Source organism: Choloepus didactylus, chromosome 1 (assembly GCF_015220235.1).
Source record: "Choloepus didactylus isolate mChoDid1 chromosome 1, mChoDid1.pri, whole genome shotgun sequence".
In the NCBI taxonomy this organism is placed as follows: domain Eukaryota; kingdom Metazoa; phylum Chordata; class Mammalia; order Pilosa; family Megalonychidae; genus Choloepus; species Choloepus didactylus.
In genome coordinates, this window is record NC_051307.1 from 194,174,170 (window position 1) to 194,190,766 (window position 16,597).

The following is a 16,597-nucleotide window of genomic DNA, read 5'->3' on the forward strand; positions in this document are numbered from 1 at the left end:
GTCCCTAGATTGTAAGCTCTTACAGCAGTCACATCTATTGCTGAGTTGTGATGGCTATCCCTAAATTCTGAGATGCTGAGCTCTTTGTGTATAAGCTGGTAGGTCTCTGGAACTGTGTGACACCTGAGACTCAGAGCTAGAGCTCAGCAGCTGGGTATGAGGCAATATTACCTCACACAGCAATGGTTTAAAAAGCTGAAAAAGAATTCAGACTACAATTAGAGACATGAATGAAGCACATCTGGTTAGGATTAAAAGGCAAATCAGGCCAAAGGGTAAAAGACAATATTGACTGTGTTTTAAAACTTCAACTTCTGCATGAGACCAAGGGATGAGATGTTTATTTGGTGCAGGATCTATATTTTCTGTAGCATATTAAATAATTTAACTTGTATGGTCAATTTATTCAAACACCATAATTACACAGAACTTTGAATAGGAAGTGAAATCTGGTTGGTTTTTACAGGTTATTGTGCAGCCCCGATACATCCCAGAGTAATTTGGGCAGAGAATAAAAATGTATTTGCAGGGCCCCCCTGAGGAACTGGGGAAAATGCAGAAATATTAAACTTCCTCACCTGGGGAATCACTGATATTCTCACAAATATTGGGGACAACAATTTAAAAGTCCAAGCTCTCGATCTTGGAGCTTGCCCTTGTGAAGTATGTTACTGCAAAGGAGAAGCTAGCCTACTTACAATTGTGCCCAAGAGTCTCCCCCAAAGAACCTCTTTTATTGCTCATTTAAAGCCCATTTGGCAGGTAAACTCACTGCCCTCCTTACTACAAGGGACATGACTCCCAGGGATGTAAATCTCCCTGGCAACGTGAGACATGACTTCCAAGGATAAGCCTGGACCAGGCATCATGGGATTGAGAAAGTCTTCTTGACCAAAATGGGGAAGAGAAATGAAACAAAATAAAATTTCAGTGGCTGGGGGATTCCAAATGGAGTTGAGAGGTCATTCTGAAGGTTATGTGTTCCATAGATATGCCTTTTTCATTTTTAGTGTATTGGAATAGCTAGAAGGAAATACCTGAAACTGTTGAACTGCAACCCAGTGACCTTGATTCTTAAAGATGATTGTATAACTATGTAGCTTACACAGTATGACTGTGTGATTGTGAAAATCTTGAATCTCCCATTCCCTTTATCCAGTATATAGAAAGATGAGTAGAAAAATGGGGATAAAAATTAAATGGAAAATTGGGTGAGATGGGTGGGATGGGATGCTTTAGGTGTTCCTTTTTACTTTTTTTTTTTTTTAAGTTTTAAAAAATGTATAATTTATTATATTATGTATCCCCTAACAATATAGGCACACAATGGAATATTATACATTGATGAAAATAAATGACAGCCACATACTACAAAATGGATGAATTTTAGAAACAATGTTGAGTGAAAAAATTAAATCCTCAAAGACTATACACAGTATACCAATTTTTATAAAGTCAAAAAAGAGCAAAACTAAAAAAAATGTATTTTAGGGCTACACACGTTTTAGGCCTTTCATATATGTGATAAAAGTATTAAAAAGAGGGATCAGAAGGGTAGGAGGGATAGGAGAGGAACTCAGAGATAAATGCAAAGTACTGGTAATGTAATTTTTAAGTTAGATGATGAGTTATTACACGTGCTAATTCATTTGGGTGGCACATTTATCCTTTTATGGTCAAATGTTAAAAATATTCTAAGTGCAAAATTATGTTTAAAGTGTTGTGAAAATTTATATTCACATTTTAAAAAATTATGCTTATTTTGGGGTTAATTAGCAAAAAATGATTTGATTTTATTAAAAGACTTATTACATAGTTTTCAGAATCTCTGGGACAGCCAAAGAACCAGAATTAGAGGCTTTACAGCTTCTAATAATGTCAGAGAATTGCTTAAATGAAGGTCCCACTATCTTCCATCTTGGGCACAGATAATGTAGCTTACACCACTGACTGCTGACATGGGATAGTGGATGTTATTATTAGAATCACTTCTGCTGCTCCTTTGTGGAGTTGGATGTTCTAGCCAGTACTGTTGATTGCCACCTCCACACAAAAGATTCTATGATTCCCTGCTTCTTTGTATCACTAACTTTAGATTTAAAGTTTAAGGCAGATGTAGCTTCTCTAATTACAAAGAAGGTTGGGAAAATAGGTATTGGGGCCTTTTCACATTCCTTAGGAGAGAGGAAGGCTCTGCCTCATACGATGAGGGACTCCCTAGAGAGAGGATGAGAGTTTGGGTACTGGGCAGCCAAAAAGAGATGTCTGCCACAGTTTATTCTCTTTGTTACATTACCTCAGTATACTCCTTCAGCTAACAACTTTTTAAAAACGTTTTCACTCAACACAATGCAACTATTCAATGTAAAAGGGCCTGTGTCAGAACCTATTAATTGCTTTGTCAATATTTTTTTGTCTTTGCTAATACAATATTGATTTTATCTGGGGTCAGCCTCTTTTGCAACTATAAGCGGCCATATGACTGGTCAGACAAATAGGACAAGGGGAAATCTGTTTGAAATTTCTGGGAAAGCTTTGCTTTTCCTAGTAAAAGAGAATATATATATAGCTGGCACAGGCCATTTCCCATTTTTTTCCTGCCTTAGACATGGACATGTCATCTGGCACAGCAACAACCTTCTTGCAACCACAAAATGGCATGAGGGATGAAAGCCAACTACTAAGGAGGCAGATCTGAAAGACAGAACTGCACCCTCTCCTGTATGTAGTAAGGGCATTGTTCCTTTTGGTTGTATGCACACCTGTTCTTAGTTACATAATTCCAGAAAACAGATAACAGTTGTATCTTATTAGTTAAGACCCCATTCATTGAATGCATGATAATTTTTTAATATGTGGGCTACGGTATTTCTCTTGCACTATCAATAAAACTAGATTTTGTTAATCAGGAATCACTTGAACACTGGGCATTATTTGGTATTGAAGGCAGCATAACTTAGTGGTTAAGAATGTGTTTAAGAGCCTGTCTGAGCTTGAATCTTGGTTCCAGTTTGGACAAATAACATAACCTCATTGTGCCTGAGTATCTGAGGTATAAGGTTGAAACACAGTAAATAATACAGTACCCAAAACATAGTAAAGCACTCAATAAATGGTAGCCATTATTGGCAATACCATCCATCCTTTACTTTTTGTGACCAAGCTTTCCTGGTTCTCCTATCCATTTATTATCTCAACGGATTTTCTAGTTTAAATAGTCCCTCCTCTGTATCCTATCTATAATTATGTTGGATTTATCACACTGCATCGTAATTACATGCATACTTGTTTGTCTTTCCTACCAACTTTTCTTTAAAAACAGCACCATATTTTTCCATTTTTCTATTCATAATTCCTAATGAAGTGCCTGGCACATAGACTAGACATTTTCATACCAGTGTCCTTAAGTGCTATCTGGGATGCTTATTAAAATACAAATTCCTGGACCCCATCCCCAAATTTCTATTTCAGTAGGTCAGTGAACCACATTTTGAGAAACAATGAAACAGACTTTCAATGTCTGAATCAAATTATACATCAAGTACTAATATAAAGTACTTTAAGTAATAAAGGTAAATATAGACATTTAAACATTTTTCAAAACACTTTCAAACCCAGTTTTTATAATTTATGATTTGTAATCATGAATTGAGAAAACCTCTAAAACCATTTCAGCAACAACTATTTGTACAGTTATACTAATACTGTGCTAATTACAAATTTATGAAAACTCCTGTCACGACTACTTGAGAAAGTTGCTATATTTATTAAGAAATAAAAATTCTACACTTACTAATAATTAATCTCATTACTGCATAAAATTAGCTAATCTCAAAAAAAGGTTTTTATTAGAAAAGATAATTTTGTACTAAGATTTTGCAAATCAATCAAGTTATTCCATCCATTGCAAAAGCAACTTTACTATCCACCCAAATCAAAGTCAAAAGTATTCACCCATCCCATTTGATTTTCTAACTATACATTATCGCCATAGTGTTAACACCAGCCAGAATTTTTATTATGTAGGGTGCTGAAAGCCCTAAAATATTACCTTTAGACTCATACTTCAAAGTTTGATTTTTCAGGGGGAAAAGTTAACATACAGATTTACCTTGAGACCTGAGATGTAAAGAACTTTAGGGCATATTTCAAGGCAAACGACTGGTCTAAAAGTTTACTTATTCTGGGGAAATGAAATAAAAATACACATATTTCAGGGTGGAAGTCCTTTTCAGTCAAATTCTATGCAGGACATTAATAAAAACTTGTGGGACCAGATGACATGTACCTTATTCATTATGGCCCACTACTCAAGGCAAAGTCCATTGGTATTACTAGGATCAAAGGCTTTCAGGACATCAGAGAGATTTCATTTTTCAGTTGGAGTTAATTCTTCATGGCTATACAGAAGAAATTTTACATCACACAGAGCAGTACTGTATCTTTCCCATGCAGTATGGTGCTCAGTGTTACTGGAAAATATTGACAAGTTTAGCATTCAAAATTTCAACTATTTGTGGGTAACCCTAAGTAAACAGTATAACATGAAGTAATTTGTGAATCTGGAATGTGAGTAAACTGGGAAGTGGTAAAGAGTTTATGAGTGAGTGTAGCTGACCACCCAGCATTTAAATTTCAACATTGCTTTGTTGTTGTCTACACAGCATTATGATAAAGTAACTCTCAACAGGTGATAAAACTTTGTTTCCTTGTGAAAAATGGATTTATAAAGAAAGCCAACTACTAGTGCTAGTAATGAAAGAGGTCTAAGTAAGTGATACTTAACTATAAAATGGAAGTTATATATTAGATAAGAACTAATGTAAGTCTATTATGTGCTCTTTCATTGGGTAAACTACCTAAGTTGAAGATTTCCTAGTAGGAGAAAACAGAAAAATTGACTACTTATATTTAATAGAATAAATAAATGCTACTTTTAGCATTTGAACCAAGCTCATGTGTGCCTGCACATACACATAAGGACAAGTTTCTCAGCCTTCTTTGAACAATATGACAACCATACCACAACTGGAGAAAAAAAGAGTTGGCTTATTTTCAAATATGTTTCCTAGGACTACCAGTAAGTTCTCTCAAATTAAGAGTGATTAAACCAGGCTACAAAGTGCCAACTCTTAGCACCAGAAAGACTTAAAATTTCAGAGAAGGTGAATGACATTACAAATCAGAGAATCTGCCAATCTAATTATGTGGAACTGCATTACTTTTGTCAAATGAAAAAAATCCAGATTTATAGCAAATAGATTTAAAAAGTTACACTTCTTTTAAAAATCTTTAGATTTTCATTTTACAATCCTATATAAATCAAAATTGCTGGCTTATAATGAAATGCTTTAAGTTTTAGAGATGTGAACTGAAAACAGTTTGCATAAACTGAGGTCGCAGAAATGAAAAGAACTCTCTTGAAGAAAGGAATAGTGAAATTCATATGCATTCTCATTAATATGCCAGAAAATTGTTTTCTGCACAGCTGATACTGACTGGCAATTCTAAACTTCCATCTGGTACCTTTAATCAATACTAAATCATGTCTTAGGCAAGACCTTCCTTGAGAGACAATCTCCAGCTAGCATTCAGAAGTTGAGTTATTTCACGTTTAGAAGATTCACTTATACACTTGTATTTAATCAAGCACACCTTTTTTTTCGGTAGCCTGTGTAATTAACCATGTGGAACTGACACCTGGCATATTTGTATTGAAAAAATGAAAAACTAAAATTTCTAAACTGCCTTTCTCCCAATGCAGAGATTAGGATGAGTTGGGTAAAAACTAAAAACAATGAGTTTTTGATTATGTAAGAAGAAAAGGCAATAAATTAGGCAAAAGAACATCTTAATCTATTCCAAAACAGAGCAGGTTTTTAACTATAAGGCGATGTGACTTTGCTATTTCAACAAAGAAAAAAGAGCAATAAAATTCCACCCACCTGAAAAAATTTAAATCACCTCATAAATAACCTTCATTCAAGGAAAAACTTAACACTGGAATTAGGAAATATCTATAAAATAACAATAATGCAAACACAGCATATCAAATTAATGGGCTACAGCTAACACTAGATTGAGAGGAAAAATCATAGTTCTATATGCCTTAATAACTACACAAAAAAAATGAATTTACAAAACAACAATAAAAGCCTGGGATACAGAGAAAAGAATACAAAACATTTTTCTTTCCCAATAACTGAAAGAAATAACTGAAAGTGTCTTATTCATCTTTGCCTTTTGTGTGCCCAGTCTAATATACAATAAGTTTCATAAATGTTAGCTGTAAGAACTGAGCCTATATACCATATGAAGTGAAAATAAATCTGAGAAAGTTCATTTAAATAATTAATTAAATACATTAGCTGAGTGTTATCAAGCATATGAATAAATTAGTCACTTTTGTGACCTTTTATTAGCTTATTAAAGATGTGTCATTCTCCTATCAGTCTTTTCATTGAATAGCTCTTCCATTTTCTACCAAAAACTAATTATCCCCAGATCTATTTATAAATGCATTCTCAAACAACCCACCAAAAGGTGAACTTGAAAAGTTGACTCTCAAACTTATACACAAGTGAAAAGAACCCAAAATAGCTAAGGAATTCTTGAAAAATATTACATCGATGGGGCAAAACTTCCCAGATATATAAAAAAATTTATTTTAAAACCCTACTAATTTAGATATTGCCGTATATAGCTGGAGATATAAAACAACAGACCCAAATAGAGTCCAGAAGAGACCTATGTGCATCGATATGACAGAGGTGACACGGCAGACTGACGGGGAGAAGATGGACTTTTCATTAAATGACGTTTGGATAACCAGATATCTGTATCTATTTTATAAAATAAAATTTGATCCATATATAGAACTACACACACACACAAATTACAAATATAATAAAGATCTAAATAGGAAAAGGAAAAATGGTAAAACTTTGAGAAGAAAATACAATATACTACATAAATGAAATTGGACTATGGAAGAATTTCTAAAGACACAAAGAGCACAAACAATTAAGGAATAGTCTGATAAATTTAGCGACATTAAAATTAAGCTAAACAGATATCGTAAAGAAAATAAAAGGACAAATCACAATTTAGAAGGTACTTCCAACACATATAAACAACAAAAGATTAATATCCAGAATATATAAAGAATTCCTATGAATGGAGGTGATGATATCTGCGATTTTTCCAAACAGTTCAAAAATGAATTAATTAAAGAAAACTTACCTATGCATATACACACAAATCATAGAACAAAGCAAACATGGCAAAATGTTAACAACTGGTGAATCTAGGTGTTTGATATAAAGGTGATCACAGTAGTTTTCTTTCCTTTATGTTTGAAAAATTTTATAACAATAGACTGTGTGGGGTGCAGAACTCTTAAAAAGCAACAGAAAAATAGGCTTAAGACTTGACAGCACTTTACAAAAGAGGAACCCCAAAAAGCCAACATGAATAAGAAAAGGTCATCCTCATTAGTAATCAGAGAAATGCATATTAAAACTACAATGAGAAACCATTTAATGTCCACAAGATAGACAAAAATTTAATGTGTGACATTATCAAGTATGCAAAAGGATATGAGGTAATGGGCACTCCGATACTGTAATAATATGAGTATAAATTGATACAACTAATTTGGAAAATAAATAAACACTGTTCCTGGTAATAAATAAGTAAACAAGAAACAAATCAATGTCCATGCATTTATATATGTATATTTGTATATCTGTGTGTACATATGCATGTGGTATGTGTGTATATATACTGGAGAATAGTACATACATTGGTTACACAATCAACCTAACTTTGAGCAAAAGAACCAAACCTCAAATGAGTATTTATGTAACATTCATCATCAAAAACCAATCAATTTAATGTTTAGCAAGATATTCAAAGGTGAAAACACAATAAAGAAAAACATGGGCATGTTTATCACCAAAGCCAAGATAGTGGCTACTCCTTGAAGGAAGAGACAAGATGCTATCAAAGAGGGAGAAAGAACAAAGTTCTAGGATACCTACCTTTTGTTTTTCCCGGAAGTGTGCATGCTAGAGTGTATGACAGTGTAAGCTGAGAGAGAGTGTGTGTGTGTAATTAACTTAACTATACACATACATTTTATTTACTTTTATATGTGAGGTATATTTCAAAATAACTAAAAGAGCCTACATTCAGAAATACCAGTAGGTGCTGGGGAAACTGTTTTCTATATATAAAAGAAATTTGTAAACCACTGAAGATAAAGGGCTTAAAAGCTATTTTACCTTAAACCTTGCTCAGAATGTATCACACAAATTTGCTAAGCAGAGGATTGCTAGAATGAATTTTTTTTTAAGAATAAAAACCCATTTTTAGATGGAATAATCATTCCTAATCTCTGTTTTGTAGGGATAATGTTAATATATAGGCTGCCAAAGGATATACTGACCTGCCTTTTAAATACATAACATAAAATTTTCATAAATCATAGGGTTCTGGATTTTCTCCCCTTTATGAAAAATACCTAACACTTACCATACATAACAAGACAATAAAAAGTGTGTTATTAAAAATACAAAACTATATAACTATTTTGCAATGATTACCAATACTTAATTTAGTAATAACAATAGCACATGGCTATCAAACATTCTTCTTACTAAATATACAATGAAAAACACCAGGGGGCAGAAAGGAGACAGGGATAAAAGAAACAACCTAACAGATTAGAATTAATCATCTTTTACTCTGCAATAACAAGTTTTAAAAATTAAAAAATTAAGTTTTTAGAATTTCTTTTAGACTATTAAAGGGATCCTATAGGACTCTTTTCTCCTTTGAGTCCTATAGTTTATCCTTTTACATTTATATACTTGACAGTTTCCACTTTATATTTTTATCTTATTGCCCACCATCAATGAGAGCTCTGTGTGAACAGGAATTTCACTTTATTCATCAGTGTATTCCAAATGTGCCTCACTTGAGGCCTTGCACGATGAACCTAAACATGTCTTTTGCCCCTAAGTGAAAATGACTTAATTGCCATATTATTGATAAAGTATGATTCACTTGCTTCATTCACATCCCATAATGACAACTGACTAAGCATTCAACCCTACAGGCTAGGAAGTATTCCAACCTTCTTTCTCGATCACTAGGGGAAAATCCTGGGAAGCTTTTCTACACGTGCAACCTTATTCTCTTATGCAGTAGCAACGAACTCAAAAGAAAGATGTTTATCTTGATGTATTTTTTCCCTTCCTTAAGGAAGGTTTTTGGCCTGTGGCTTTGCCTTGGGTGAAACAATGTCAAATGGTCTAAAGCAAACAGAAAACGTCAACCTTTTATGTTGTTTTCCAAATCCTTTACATAGCTACACTTAAAAAGCTACAAACATGAGTTTTCAGCCATTAACAAGAGCAGGAGAAATAAGGTGAATAAATGGAAAAATCACATCACATCATAAACACTACTTAATGTTAAGATCAATGGATACTAGCAGAAGCTTCCCAGCTTCTGCACCTCAAAATGGCAACCTGACAAGATAATCATGGGGTGTCTGAGGCTGGCAGTTAGCTGCTCTGACATTCTGGTAAAGGAAAAATCTCTGCAAGCACTCCGTTTACTAAACCAGTATGTCAATAACTTGAAAAGCAGTGGGGGAGGGTTCTAATTAAGAATATGATATTAAAAGCTCATTATGTTGTTTATATTTGCCATCATCTTTTAAAAAGCAAGACAGTTACACAAGTGAATGAGAAAGCTAGTTCATTTTTATACATGGTGATAGACCACTTGCTCACTGTGGCTGGTGGGGCTCATTTAAATTCAGGAGCCATAACAGGTTGACAAGCTCCTGTCACTGCTGCAGGCAGCAATCCTCGCACAGTGCCTGAAGGGTTATTACAATGGAGGGTGTCTACAGAGGACAACAAAGGAGCCTTACCCCTTCCCGAAGGCACCTCATTAGCACTGTGTATGCAGCCAAGGGAACAGCCCAGCATTCTCTAGGGTTCTTTTTTTTTTCTTCCTAAAGTAAAGCAGAAAGAAAAGCAGTGAAGATAATGTGCAAAAGACATTAATCTTTTCAAGAAAAAGGCATAATTTAAAAATACAAACTATCTAGAACTTCCTAGTATTCTATTTAAATTACTACTTAATTAGGACAGATCATAAGTCTTTCACTGCATTGTACCATCAAGACATTTCTCCTATTTCCCATTACGCTAATATGACATTGGTTAAGATCCTCTCATCAGAAGCCAGATTAAAATAATTGGGAAATAGCAATACGATCTGATCAATAGTGACACACTTTATTGATAATAACAGATAATAATACAAATATCCCAAGCTAGAAAATATTGCATTATCTAGAATGAACTGAAAGAACATATCTCAGGATAATCCATATGCACAAGTAAACGGCAGCATGTTACCTAATAAGACAACGCGCTAAATAAAAATGAGCAAATCTAATTAGCAGGTACACTGATTTTAATGACATCAGCTATAATTCTCTTGCTCAAGATTAACTAAATTAGTGTAATAACCACAAGATCGCTCCTGCAAGCTACCAAATAAAAATCACAAAACAAATCAGGTGCCTCAAAGAAAGGTAAAAACATTTTGAAAAAAGCAGTAGAAATTAGGTTCTACTTAGGGAAACTATTTCCTCAAGGTTGTCCAAATGCTAGAATTGGCATATCGCTGATCCTAAAGTCTTCTATACCCGTGATGAGAATTATGACCCATTCAAACTGTACCCTTAGAGAATTCCACTTACAGTCAGACCCTGGACATTTTCATCATCGGGAACTGCTCCAACTGGGCCCCAAATTAATTTCCAAATACAATTTTCTTTCCTTCATGCCCACTTGTTCAACTACTTCTACCACGACCTTTCTTTAACATCACTGACTCTAGTCCTCAGACCCCCCTTCTTTCCCCCAGCCACTTAAAGAATGGGTCCATCAATTAATCACTCCTGCCAAAAACCTGAGATTCCTTTCCCTTTTGTCTCCCCCCTACCCGTGTATGGGGGAAGCCCAACTTGGAGGAATCCAGTCCTCATTCCCCAGGCCTGCTCTGAGGCAGATGGGCTCCTAAAGCAGATGAGCCCACAGAACGCAGAGAGTGAGTGCACTACCAACATGATTAGCTGCCTCAGGGGACCTACTATGTTTCTCTGGTCAATTCACTCTCCAAAAGCTATTTCAAACCTATGACCCTCCGACCACCTCACCTGCTTTTCTCCTTCATGGAGATAATGGAAGTCATAATAACGGAACCACAAATTTACCTGAACACACTTGAAGCCATCTGTTACTTCTACCCTATGGTTGTAACAGGACAGGCTGTTCTAATCCTTCCACTGGAGCTCAAGATCCCACTGCAGTCCAGCCTTCTTCAAGGCCATTAAGTACCGCCCTAAATTTATTGCTCCTAAATTATCAACACCACATCTTGGCTGTATCTTTTCTGAATAGGCTCAATGTCTCCCACTTTGTAAACAATGTCTCCCCCAACCCCCTGGCCCTCCTCTCCCTTTCACAGGCAAACCTCTCTTTATACTGACTTCCTCAGTTTCCTGCCTCTCACCACTCCTCAGTCTACTCCAAGCTGACTTCTGCCCTATCCCTCCAGGTAAAATAAGTACACAAAAAAAGCTCTTGTTGAGTCACCAATGACTTTCATTTCCCTCAAACAAACAGGCTCTTTTTAGTCATTTTTCTTGGACCATGAGCTACATTCCCCTACTGACTTTCCATTTTCTGAAATTCCCAATTCTCTCTCCAAATTTTGCTTCTCTCATTTAGGTTCTCAGAATCCTCTCTGACCATTCTCCAATTACTCTCCACATTTAAACCAGAGTAACCTTTTCAGCATATAAATCAGATTACATCATTATCCTGCTTAAAACTGTTTAATGACACCCTCCCCCCCTTGCTCTTAGGATCAAGGCCAAGATGGCAGACTTAGCCAATGAGCCCTTCATGATTATGTCCCTGAAGCTTCTCCAACCCTACCTCCTTCCTGACTTTCCTCCTGTCCCACTGACCCTCGTGCAGTCCATACATGAAGAAAGAACCTACCATGTGCCCATACCTCTTCTTTGCAATGGCCACACAGTTCTGACTAGATAGATAAACTTTCTGCCTTAATAGTGCTTAATGAGAGGCACAGACAAAAAAGAAGCAATTAAATATATAAGTCAAGATAGTGATGAGGATTATCAAGAAAAACACAGCAGGGTAAGGGATTAGAGGAAGACCTAGACAGAGTGGCTCCATCTCAGATCACTCATAGCCAGGGAAAGCATCTGTGATGGTCTGAAGCTGTATGAACCCCAGAAAAGTATGTTCTTAAAGTTAACCCATTCCTATGGATGTGGACCCACTGTAAGTAGGATCTTTTGGTAAAAAGGATCTTAAGATGTGACCCTCCTCATTCAGTGTGGGTCTTAATCTTCTTACTGGAGCCCTTTATAAGAGAATGAAATTCAGACAAAGAGAAAGAAAGCCACAGAAGGAAGAAGCTGGAAGCAAAAAAACCCAGGATAGACCAGCAGACAGCACCATGTGCCTTGCCATGCGTCCGAGGAGTCCAGAATTGCCAGCAGCCAGTCTTCAGGAAAAAGGTATCATCTTGATGATGCGCATATTTGGACATTTTCTCAGTCTCAGAACTGTAAGCATGTAAGCTAATAAATTCCCACTGTTAAAAGCCAACCCATTCTATGGTATGTGCTTTCAGCAGCCTAACAAATTAGAACAGCCTCTCTACTGGGATCCACCTGAGCAGAGAGAACATGCAAACATCTGGGGAAAACTCAGCCAGCAGGCGCAACAGTGAGTGCAAAGGGGCTGAGGCAAAAGCATGGTATGGTGGGTTCGAGGAATTGCAGGGAGGTCAGTGTGGCCTGAAAGGAGCAAGAGAGTAGGAGAGGCCAGACAGATCCTGGGGAGCCCAGGGGGCAACCGGAGGGGCTGTGGCTGCAACTATGAGCAAGAGGAGAAGCAGCAAAGAGCACTAAGCAGACCAGGACACTGTCAGTCTCCCAGGTTGTGTTAACAAGCTCATTCTGGCTCTGTCTGGAAAAAAAAAGACTTGAATGAAAACAAGAGTGAAGCAAAGGGACCATCTGCAAGTTATTAAAACAGTTCAGGTGAGAAATGATCACAGGCTGGACCAACAAGGAAAAAAAAAGACAAAATAAGAATACCTAGACTCAAGGAACAAGGCACCCTTGACCAAAAATAAGAAAAATAAATAAACTGTAAATGTGTTGCCTCAGAATATCCTCTACGGAATCACAGTCCAGTTTTCTGTCCTCAAGCCTGTAACCCTGGGGTGTTACGAAAAACCAACAGGTCAGGACTTAAGTGTGGGCAGGAGACACGGACATACATCCTATGATGTCATCTCAGGTCAGTCCTACTAGTTCAGCACTGACCTGAGATTTTAAGGTTTACCTATATTCAAAGTGACAATTCTACAAAAGCTCTCACCCCATGAAAAGTTGTTTATTTTTGTAGAACCAGGATCATAACTTCCTTTTCTGGCTTGCTATCACAAGATGTGGTCAAAAGTCACGGCTACAGAATCATCCCTTTATTAAAATAGCCCAGCTTAAATCCAATTATGGTAAGTATGAAGAAACTGATTCATTAGACATACCTTTAGAAACAAATGGGAATCCATTCTGTTTGATTGCATTTACACAAAATTCTAGAAAACGTAAATACTCTCTAATGACAGATGCCAAAACAGTGGTTGTAAGGGGGATGCACAGAGGGGTGAGAAGCAAGGATCACCGAGCAGCCCTGAGGGAACTTCTGAGGCTGATGGCTATGTTCATTATCTTGCAAGTGGTGATGGTTTCACAGGTGTATACATATATAAAAATTTAATATAATTGCAATCTCTAAATATGTGCAGTTTACCATATATCAATAATACCTGAATTAATCTGAACAGAAAGTTAAAAAAAAAAAAAAAAAAAAAAAGCAGGGGAGAACATAAGATGGCGGCTAGGTGAGACGGCAATAAAACACCACCATGAAAAAATACTAGATAAAAGCCAGAAAATGACCCAGAACACCATTTCCAGCAATGCACCAGCCAGACAAGGTCTGCTAAATCCACAGGGACCATGCATTTGGTGAAACCAGGAGTCTGCATTCTGAAACGAGTGAGTGAGACAGCTGAAAGTCTGGCAGCCGTGCTGCGTTATGGAGAAACCACAGGTTGGCGTTTGGAGATAGACTAGTTCTTTAAAAAAAAAAAAAAAAACCTGGGAGCAGCTGCAGATACGGTGGCAAGAACCATGCAGTGAAGCATGGCAGGAATGGGCTGTACCAACGCCTCAATATCTGGCGTGGAAGACAGCCCTTCCCACACCCGCTGCTAACTATCTCAGAGCCAGGAGGGCAGAGGGGAGCCAAAAGGAGAAAGAAACCACGCCTCTTGCAGCCATCCTCTCGGCAGGCTGGGGAAGCTCCTGCCTGGGGCCGGAGCCATAGCCCAGAGCCGCGCCAAGGGTCCCAGTGTGATGGGGAGTGTTTCCTGCAGCTCCACGCACATGCCACAATATCGGCCGTGGACAGTGGCCTTTAGTGCATCCACAGCTAACTGTCCCAGAGCTGGGAAGGCAGAGCTGTGTGAAAAGGGGGAAATTAACACGCCCCATTCAGCCATCTTCACAGCAGGCTGGGAACGCCCCTGCATGGTCCGGCAACCCAGGGCTTCCCTGGAGGGCAGGCATGCACTTGTGACGTAGCACAGCCTTCCCTCAGCAGAGGTCCTGGAAGAGCACAGCTGAGAAGGGGGACCAGCTCAGAAATTCCAGAGACCCTACACCAATACCAAGGACGTGTGGGTCAGCAGCAGAGACAATCTGTGGAAAGACTGAAATGAAGGGTTAGGCTCCTGCAACAGCCTTAAATCTCCAGGAACAGCTGGGAGGTTTGATTATTAAAGCAGCCCTGCCTCCCTAACCACTCAGACACATGCCCCTCATTCAGGGCAGACAGCACCAACAACACACCCAAACTTGGTGCACCAATTGAACCCCACAAGAATCAGACCCCCACACACCACAAAGACAAAGTTGGGGAGAACTGACTCAAGGGGAATAGGTGACTCAAAGACACCATCTGCTGGTTAATTAGAGAAAGTGTAGGCCACCAAGCTGTAGATCTGACAAATTAGAGATTGGTGTTTTTCATATTCTGAAAGAACCCTATCAAGACAAGTAAATACCAAGAGGCCAAAAACAACAGAAAATTTTAAAGCATATGATAAAACCAGATGATATGGAGAACCCAAACCCAAATCAAAAGATCTGAGGAGACACAGTACTTGGAGCAATTAATCAAAGAACTAAAGACAAACAACGAGAGCATGGCACAGGATATAAAGGACATGAAGAAGACCCCAGAAGAGCATAAAGAAGAACTGGCAAGAATAAAAAAAAATAGAAGATATTATGGAAACAAAAGAAACTGTTGACCAAATAAAAAAGATTCTGGATACTCACAACACAAGACTAGATGAAGCTGAACAACGACTCAGCAACCCCGAGGACCAGAGAACAGAAAATGAAAGAACAAAAGAAAGAATGGAGAAAAAGGTCGGGAAAACAGAAATGGATCTCAGGGATATGACAGATGAAATAAAACGTCTAAATTTAAGACTCACTGGTGTCCCAGAAGGGGAAGAGAAGGGTAAAGGTCTAGAAAGAGTAGTCAAAGAAATTGTTGGGGAAAACTTCCCAAACCTTCTACACAACATAAATACACACAGCATAAATGCCCAGCGAACTCCAAATAGAATAAATCCAAATAAACCCACTCTGATCAGACTCTCAAATACTGAAGACAAGGAGCAAGTTCTGAAAGCAGCAAGAGAAAAGCAATTCACCACATACAAAGGAAACAACATAAGACTAAGTAGTGACTACTCAGCGGCCACCATGGAGGCGAGAAGGCAGTGGCATGACATATTTAAAATTCTGAGAGAGAAAAATTTCTAACCAAGAATACTTTATTCAGCAAAACGCTCCTTCAAATTTGAGGGAGAGCTTAAATTTTTCACAGACAAACAAATGCTGACAGATTTTGCTAACAAAAGACCTGCCCTACTTCAGATACTAAAGAGAGCCCTACCAACAGAGAAACAAAGAAAGGAGAGAGAGATATAGAGAAATTTAACAGACATATATAGAACATTACATCCCAAATCACCAGGACACACATTCTTCTCTAGTGATCACGGATCTTTCTCCAGAATAAACCGTATGCTGGGACATAAAACAAGCCTCAATAAATTTAAAACAACTGAATATATTCAAAGCACATTCTCTGACCACAATGGAATACAAATAGAAGTCAATAACCATCAGAGACTTAGAAAATTCACAAACACCTGGAGGGTAAAAATGAGGGGGAGATGAAAACATTCCGAGATAATCAAAAGCTGAGGGACTTCATCATCAGTAGATCAGTCCTATAAGAAATGCTAAAGGGAATTATGCAGGCTGAAAGAAAGGGACACTAAACAATTGACTGAAACCACATGAAGAAATAAAGATTTC

The 16,597-nt window shown here is 37.4% G+C and overlaps 1 protein-coding gene across 4 annotated transcripts in view; it reads right to left on the reverse strand.

The window, feature by feature from the left end:
* Positions 1 to 16,597, reverse strand: part of ULK4 (unc-51 like kinase 4) — a 703,242-nt gene that overhangs the window by 580,742 nt on the left and 105,903 nt on the right. For all 4 annotated transcript variants that reach the window (XM_037847819.1, XM_037847826.1, XM_037847812.1 and 1 more), the window contains exon 19: positions 9,947 to 10,030. In XM_037847819.1, coding sequence (XP_037703747.1) covers positions 9,947 to 10,030 — 84 coding nt within the window. The remainder of the gene's footprint in view (positions 1 to 9,946; positions 10,031 to 16,597) is intronic.